We start from the raw sequence: 8,546 nt of genomic DNA, 5'->3' as shown, positions 1-8,546 counted from the left end.
CACAAAGATTAAACAATATAAACAACTTAAAAAATTAATTAATTTTAAATTAATTATTAAAATCAGAATCTCCCATGCATATACCGAAAGATGAAAGGAAAAATAATGCGTACATGCATGGATGGTATATATTCTTACACTTGCAAGTTTTCTTGTGACTCTGACAACCTAACAAGTAACACCACACTGTACTCCTTTAATTATTCCTAACAACCCTTCCTAAACTCCTCTCATGCATGTCGCCCCTATAAATTCAACAATCTCACCCTTTTATTTCCTTCCAACACCATATAGTAACATAATCTTTATATATCATCAACAATATTACTTAAGGAAAGGTGTATTAGCTACCATCACCATGATTGAAATTGAGACACTTCCTCTACTCTATACTCTTATTGCTTTGTTATTCGCATATTTACTTTGGTTCCACCTTTTCTCTCGAACCCTAACCGGTCCGAGAGTGTATCCTTTCCTTGGAAGCCTTCCAATCCTTTTCATGAATCGAAATCGGGTTCATGATTGGATTACCCTAAATTTAATAGGCCGAATCAAAGTTTCTGGTTCGGCCACATACCAGACTTGTATCCTCCCTTTTCCTTTCTTGGCACGTAAGCAAGGGTTTTACACAGTCACGTCCAATCCCAAGAACATCGAGCACGTGCTCAAAGTCAGATTTGATAATTACCCGAAAGGGCCCAATTGGCAAACAGCATTCCATGATCTCTTGGGCCAAGGGATCTTCAACAGCGACGGTGCCACGTGGCTGATTCAGCGCAAGACGGCGGCTTTGGAGTTCACGACGCGAACCCTAAAGCATGCCATGAGCCGATGGGTGAACCGTACAATCAAGAACCGGTTGTGGTGCATCTTGGATAAAGCAGCAAAGGAGGGTGTAGCGGTGGACCTTCAGGACCTTCTTCTCAGGTTGACTTTTGATAACATTTGTGGACTCACGTTTGGGAAGGACCCAGAAACTTTGTCACCGGATTTGCCTGAAAACCCTTTCTGCAATGCCTTTGATTCTGCAACTGAAGCTACGTTGCATAGGCTTTTGTATTACCCTGGGATCTTGTGGAGGTTCAAGAAGCTTCTATGCATTGGTTCCGAAAAGAGGCTCATGGACAGTTTGAAGGTCAGCCAAGTCAACTTTTTTTATTATTATTATTATTATGAAAAATTAATATGCATGTGTTTCACTGTTCCATGCATAGGTCGTTGACGATTACATGAACGTCGTCGTCTCCAATCGTGACAAGTCATCCTCCGACGACCTAATCTCCCGCTTCACCAGCAAGCGTGACGGCGATGGCAACCCCTTCTCCGCCGCCGCACTCCAACGCATCGCCCTCAACTTCGTCCTCGCCGGCAGGGACACCTCCTCCGTCGCCCTCTCCTGGTTCTTCCACCTCGTCTCCTCCCACCCCGCCGTCGAAGATCGCATCCTCCGCGAGCTTACGGCGGTCCTCTCCGCCTCTCGCGGCTCGGATCGCTGTCGCTGGACGGAGAATGCTATCGACTTCGAGGAGGCGGAGAAGCTTGTTTACCTCAAAGCCGCACTCTCCGAAACGCTGCGTTTATACCCATCAGTTCCCGAGGATTTTAAGTACGCATTAAACGACGACGTTTTGCCAGATGGCACCTTCGTTCCGAAGGGTTCGACGGTTACTTATTCGATTTACTCTGTTGGGAGAATGAAGAGTGTTTGGGGTGAGGATTGCATGGAATTTAAACCGGAGCGTTGGATTTCGGTTCAGGAGAACCGGGTTCGATTCGAACAGCCAAAAGATGGGTTTAAGTTCGTTGCTTTTAATGCTGGACCGAGAACCTGCTTGGGCAAGGACTTGGCTTACCTTCAGATGAAGTCTGTGGCTGCGGCTGTGCTTTTGAGGTACCGGATATTGCCGGTTCCCGGTCACAAGGTCGAGCAGAAGATGTCGCTTACGCTGTTCATGAAGAATGGGCTCCGTGTTTACTTACAGCCGCGTCAGCTTCTACCAGAGAATGCCATGTACGCATAGAGGAAGGGTGTTTTGATCATTGCATATACAATGGGAGTATACAGAACAAAGGGTAATGTTGTCATTTAATGATACTTGTAAGGGTGTATATGTCAATTTAATCTTATAATTTCATGTATTATTTATTGCTTTTGTTGGGTCATTAACATATGGATGGCGGGTGGGTCAACTAAGTATCATTTTGTGATGTTTATGTTTTATTTGGTTTTCCATATCAGAAGATATGGCTTCTCTTCATATTCATATTGTTCATCAATAAATACAATTATACAACGTAAAGATGTTACTTGTTTAATTATTGAAATACATTCATCTATAAACATGATTGGGCTAGTTCAGTTAATTAGTATTATCAATATAGAAGTAATCATATCCAATCTCTATGATATATTTTCTCATGAACATTTCATATCGTCTTATTATCATGTAATAATTTTAGAAGAATGATATTTTTACCATTTTTTTGTATTTTTTGCAGGCCTTCTTTTTATAGTATAAAAAATATTTTTTTTTTATCTTCTCTTATTTTTTATTGATCATTTTTAATACTAAAAATAAAAAATATGCACAAATAGTGAAAAATAAACATGGCAGTCATATAAAAATAAACACAAGATAATATCGTATTAAATTTTCAAATAAAAACAAATATTTCTGTACTGAATATGAAGTAAATTTTGGAATCAGAAAGGTGGTGGACAAATGTCAAGATTCATACAGAGTCATCTAAAGAAAACCAACCATATATCAATCAGTTCCCAACAAGAAAAGAAAGAAGATATCAGTTGGTAATACTCACTGCCTACTTTGCCTAAACGATTCAAGTACAAAAGGTAGATAGGAAATTGCAAAGGAGACAAAAGAAGCTTGCTGAATTGTGAATATTGAATACTACATCATGAATTTGAATCACATTTTTTTCCCTATTAATTTCACAAAATTGGTGTGATGGCATAGAAATTATATTTACATGTATGATGTTAAATCAAGTGGCTAATATAGTAATATGAATTTCCCACCAAAAAGATGGGGAAAAAATAAGGAACTTCTCCCATGATGAAAAACATCAGGGAATTAAATTTTGATAATTCACCTTTCAAGGAATAAGCTATCTTCAATGCTCTATCTTCAAAATTTACCATTTTGTCAGGCACCAAAAGAATGCATTGCTTCCTGATTTAACCTCCTTTAATTTTCTTCTCATAGACCTTCCTGTTCCGTGGGCAGGATTCATCTATGAATAAGGTGTGACGATAACCGATAGTCTGTAATAACTGCTTTCTAGTTATTCCAAGATCTTTTCGCCTGTTGAAAAAAGGTTCCACACCACGGTTCCAACCAAATAGAGCCCAACTGAAACCTTGAAAACATCATCCCAGGAACCTGAAAACAAATCAAATAGAAAGGCATTATTAGATTCTCACCCAGAAGATCAGACTTACATCAAGTATTGATGGCATTCAAACTTTATAGTAGCTTGCTTAATTTCCGAATCAACCAAAGTGGCTAATAACTTCAATTGAATGCAATCAAATGTGCTCGAATCATCGTTTGATTTTTTTTGGTAGAACCACATGTATCCCACTTTGGAAGCAATGTTTTTCGAGAGTATTGGATATCCCAAAAGGGGCAGTGCTCTCGAACATGAAACTACTAGTTAATAAATACATGATCAACACATCACCAATTTCTTGTTAAATTACAAGTACCAATACCAATAGTTTCACCGATACTCTCCAGATTGTGCACTACACAAACTAACGGTCATTATTCAGTAACCAAGAAAGAAAGGCAAAAAAGTACTTACCATGCTGTAGAATGTAACCTGTTGCTGCTGTTCCGAGTACACCAGCCAATACGCCAGCAGTATTAGACAGACCAAGCAGTATCCCCTAAGGAGCACATTACGAAATTAATTTAGAAACCATCAGTTCCTAAATGATGTAACAATTTAACCAAATGGTGAGGATATGATTAGAGATGGCCATGAATTAGCGATTAAGAAAAAAAAAACAAAAATGGATTACTCTAACACTCTTATGCATCATATCAAACATAAATTTTCAGCCGAAAAATCTAGGTATAACAAAAAGTAAAAACTCACATGTAGTTGTCTTTATGAGAAGTTGATAGCTAAGAACGGTTAGATGATAATTCAGTCAAATATATCAAATCATCTACCGGTTCTCAACTATCAATTTCACATAAAGACAACTACATGTGAGTCTTCACCATAATGAAACACTTACTGAATATCGAGGGGCTATATCTTGATGGTTTGAATACAAACCGGACTGAGAGAACGCATCAGTTCCCTATTAAGGAATAATACAAAACAAGTTAAGTAATCTCAATGAACGAACAAGCAATTTCTAATTGTCTAAAAAAAATTACCAAAACGGGGGGAAAGTTTTCTAGCTATGCTCTCATATGGTAAATTACTAGCTGTTGTCTAGAAACTCAACTTTGCCAATCAAATTTACACATCATAAAGTTATGAACTAACAACCATATGATAATATAGTCAAATTTAAGAAACTTCTTTAGTAGTGACTCTTTCTCCAGAAATATTAAAGAGGACAGGACATACGCAAACACAAAATAGATCCCATGCAAGATTAAATAGAAACAAGAAGCAAACCTGACTGCAAGTCATGCACAAAACGGCCATCACAGGAGAATTAACATGGCTCAGTTGTGTTAAGAAGAAAGCAGGGCCAAGAAATCCAACCGTTTGCATTATCTGCAAATAAAAACATTGAAATATACAGTGAATGGGAAGGTATTGTTAAGGACAGAGAAGGGAAAGGTATCCCTTCACCAAATGTAAAAGGAAAAAAAAAAAAAGAAATGATTTGAAACTTTGTTCTTCAAAAATAGAAAGATCAAATTGTAACATATAATGTGCGTTATAGTTTATAGGACATAACGAATTAAAGCAAAAATATTAATTATCATTCTTGAACAATCTCAAATAAAAACTAATGTAAAAAAAAAAAAAGAATATTATTTTGTTCTAACTTATTTAGAAAAAGAAGAAAAGTATAAGAATGAAGAATCTACTTAAATATCTCAAGGTAGTTCAGAGACAAAACTAGAGATTGGTTTTCTTTCATTAGTTTTATTACTTGAATTGAAGGATAGATAACAGGAGATAGGTTCCAAATACGCTTCGAAATTTCTGATGAACTCACATACAAAACTATAAGAACTGATAAGGAAAAACAATTGATTGAAGAGACATACCTTGCGGACCCTTGTAACCGACACACCCTTGCTCACAAGAGTGTCTGCAATCCAACCACCGACATTTGCAGATACCGCCATTGTAAGCCATGGCAAAACACAAAATAGCCCTGATTCTGTAAGATTGAACTTCAAGACCTAGGATTATGTTGGAAATTAGCATGTCAACTTCAAATTGTGTCACGTGTTTTTTCCAGGTTATGAGGAAGTTACAAATCAAAAATCTTTTTATATGTCAAAGTATTAACATACAATAGTAACTTGAATGCATGCCAAGTGCCAATGCTTGACAAATTTACTAAGTATGATGCTAAAATGTCAACTATCAACAACAATGCTCGTACATAATATTCTGCGAGACCGAATAAAAATTTTTACATGGAAATGTAAAAACTGAGAAAAAGGATATTGGACATGGATGTAGCTGTACACATTTCGCAAGTATGTACTATGTAGTATGCCGAAAGAAATAGAAGCTTACTTGGTTATAGTATGTTGGCATCCATGTAAGAAGAATAAAAGTTCCCCAGTTATGGCAGAAATGGGATACGATTAGTGCCCACACAGGTGGTTTCGACAAAATTAATCCCCAAGGTATCATTTTAATAGGTTCCTTTGAAACACTATTAGTAGTTATCAACTTCTTTTCTTCAGGACGCAGTTCAGGGTCCTCAAGAGGTGAACTATATGCCTACAACAGCAGCTCCCATGATAAGCATATGAAAAATGTGAAAATACGACTGAGACACAAAATTCAGGATTTTTTTGTTGGGATGTAAAAAACGGGTGGAAATTTTATGGAGCAGTTCTATGTGAAATTACAATAAAATTCATCCATGAAAAATTGTCGCCTCATTCTTATTCCCCAACCAAACATACCCTTGGTGGCATTAGTAAAGCATCATCAAGGAAAAAAAAAGCTAGTAATAGTATTAAGAAAATGTTTGTATATGAATATCTCCATGTTCAGCAGGGAAGCATCTATATGCAAAGGAACAAATTCATATGAGCAAATTTTACCTTACTAAGCCACACAGAAAACCAAACTGTCCCAAGAGATCCAAAGGAGTAAAACACTGATGGCCAACCAAACTGATGAATCAAAAAGGGTGAAAAGGCCAACCCTGTGACTGATCCAAGGTACATGCCGCTGTAGACCAGTGCCAGTGACCTGCTTCTCTCTGCCACAGGAACCCATTTTGACAGGATATTATTCATGGCTGGCATAGCAACACCCTAGGAAGGGTCAAAAGAAGTAAGCTCCTTATGCAAAAAAAAAAAGGATCATCCTACTATGTTCTCACTAATCAGATAAATCAATGCATTACTAAAATCAGAGACAATTTTCATTACAACAAAATAAACAGTTCAATTGTTTTCTTCATAATCCTTTATTTCCAACAAACTAGAAACTATAGTTTTTCCTCACCTCACCGATCCCCATGAATGCACGAGCAACAAGTAGGAAAGGCAACCCAAGTTTAGCAGCAATAGGAGTCAGGACTGTTGCGACAGACCACCAAACCACGCCGAATCCTAACACCTGCTTTCCCCCTACTGTGTCTGCCCATATTCCACCAGCAATCTGCGAGAAATGTCTATCTATGATTTAGAGGCGCGGCTTCAAGTACGAAATTGTCAACTGTGAAACAAGTTTTTAATCAAACTTAGGCTTTTCAAGGTGAAATCAGATCCACCTGAGTGAGGAGGTATCCCCAAAAGAAAGAGGATTGTATCAAGCCGACAGTGCTGGGGCTCCAATTGTACTCAGCTGACATTGGAAGAATGGCAATGCTCATATTTACCTGAAAATAAGAAACAGATGGAAGTTCCTAAGCATTAAACACTTCAATGCCAGCTATAGTGAAAGTATTACTAAATACTAATCAATTCTTTTTTCTGTTTAATCCATAATATTTTCTATACCCAAGATAACTATAGTTAGATGCAGTAAACCCTGTAGGAAACATCTTTAAAAAACCTAAAACCAAGACGTATATAACATCTATTCATACATAGATAATAGAGGTAAAACACTTACACAGGGTCATATCATTGGCAGAATATGCGTTAGATTGAGTACCCAAAATAAACATTTTTCAGTGTGAAGTGAGTGATTAAAGGTCTATCACTAAGACAACAAACCAACCCCAGCATTTTATTTGGATAATCAAATATAATTGATGCCCTTCAACTGATGAATCACATAATTAACATAGGTTCTGTTAGAAAAACCTATTTATAGCTAAAGAATACAATCAAATCATAACGAAAAATCAACTTAATAACAAACTAAATCAACATAAAATCAAGACATACCTAGACACTCCTACGCATATTCTAGAGGTTCTACTAACTTGGAAATTGGAAATTGGAAATTCAAGTTAAATGATAGAAGGGAAAGAAGGAGCATACTCTATCCATGTTACAGAGAAGGAAGGCAGAGAAGCAAAGAATGACAATGACCCATCTCTTTGGGAACACGTGCCACCAAGCTGCTCCTTCTACTCCTACTCCCACAACATTATCCAAGTCACGTGCCGTCACAACGTCACCATCATCCTCATCCTCGAACCTGCTAGGCTCAGTCACGTGATGCTGCTTCTCCGACCTCACATCGGCCCACACCTTCCCGCCACCGTCCCTCCCGCCGGAAACCCTAAACACAGAGCACCTCCGGCCTGCATGCGACACAAACAACAGCAATGAAGTAGTAGTTGCGGTTGCGTGCTTGAATGGGAATCTTCGTGAAAGTGAAGTGGAAGAAGAGGGTGAAGAAGAAGGAGGAGGGGAGAAAGAAGAAAGAAGAGCTCTGGTGGCCATGGCGTGAGTGTTGTTTGTTAGTTTCTGTTATTCGGTTTCGTTTTTCTTCTTTTTTGGACTTCATGATAGAAGGAAACGGTTTCCAAGATTTTTTTGCGGGAGGGATATTTTATCAGCATTGGCTCACGTTCTGACACGTGTCCGTATCACATACTGTTTCTTACTCTCATAGACTCATAGTCTCATTAGTCATGCCACGTGTGTTGTATCAACCGTTAATTAACTCTCTTAGTGTGCATTGCAAAACATTGCACTTTTGCCACCATTATAAGAATTCCATTTTTACTTGCTACATATATATTTTTTAATGGTATATAAATAATTAATTTTTAAATTATTATTAAAAATATTACTTAAATATAAATATATAAAGCTAATCAAATGACTGTACGAGTCACCAAAAAAAATGACTGTACAATTTTTTTAGAATAAATAACTATTTTTGATCATAAAAAA

The 8,546-nt window shown here is 37.4% G+C and overlaps 2 protein-coding genes across 2 annotated transcripts; one reads left to right on the top strand and one right to left on the bottom strand.

The window, feature by feature from the left end:
• The first annotated feature begins 286 nt into the window (after positions 1–286).
• On the top strand, positions 287–2,300 carry LOC112720024 (cytochrome P450 86A1). The gene is made up of 2 exons (XM_025770818.3): positions 287–1,135; positions 1,215–2,300. Exons 1-2 carry the CDS (start codon positions 359–361, stop codon positions 2,019–2,021), a joined length of 1,584 nt encoding a protein of 527 aa, XP_025626603.1. The 5' UTR covers positions 287–358; the 3' UTR covers positions 2,022–2,300.
• Positions 2,301–2,874: 574 nt separating this feature from the next.
• On the bottom strand, positions 2,875–8,173 carry LOC112720023 (sodium-dependent phosphate transport protein 1, chloroplastic). The gene is made up of 10 exons (XM_025770817.3): positions 7,683–8,173; positions 6,965–7,072; positions 6,697–6,852; positions 6,288–6,503; positions 5,749–5,958; positions 5,268–5,405; positions 4,663–4,764; positions 4,271–4,336; positions 3,829–3,913; positions 2,875–3,404 (listed from the first exon to the last, which is right to left on the bottom strand). Exons 1-10 carry the CDS (start codon positions 8,088–8,090, stop codon positions 3,307–3,309), a joined length of 1,587 nt encoding a protein of 528 aa, XP_025626602.1. The 5' UTR covers positions 8,091–8,173; the 3' UTR covers positions 2,875–3,306.
• Between the last annotated feature and the right edge of the window lie 373 nt (positions 8,174–8,546).

This window comes from Arachis hypogaea, chromosome 11 (genome assembly GCF_003086295.3).
Source record: "Arachis hypogaea cultivar Tifrunner chromosome 11, arahy.Tifrunner.gnm2.J5K5, whole genome shotgun sequence".
In the NCBI taxonomy this organism is placed as follows: Eukaryota; Viridiplantae; Streptophyta; class Magnoliopsida; order Fabales; family Fabaceae; genus Arachis; species Arachis hypogaea.
The sequence above is the reverse complement of the archived record's forward strand: the minus strand, read 5'-3'. Positions and strand labels throughout refer to the sequence as shown.

Coding starts and splice junctions, on each gene's coding strand:
- LOC112720024 (XM_025770818.3), top strand. CDS start 359: ATGATTGAAATTGAGACACTTCCTCTACTCTATACTCTTATTGCTTTG. Junction 1,136..1,214: donor GGCTCATGGACAGTTTGAAG/GTCAGCCAAGTC, acceptor TTCCATGCATAG/GTCGTTGACGATTACATGAA.
- LOC112720023 (XM_025770817.3), bottom strand. CDS start 8,090: ATGGCCACCAGAGCTCTTCTTTCTTCTTTCTCCCCTCCTCCTTCTTCT. Junction 6,504..6,696: donor CATTCATGGGGATCGGTGAG/GTGAGGAAAAAC, acceptor GACCCTTCCTAG/GGTGTTGCTATGCCAGCCAT. Junction 3,405..3,828: donor AGGTTACATTCTACAGCATG/GTAAGTACTTTT, acceptor ATTTGTTTTCAG/GTTCCTGGGATGATGTTTTC.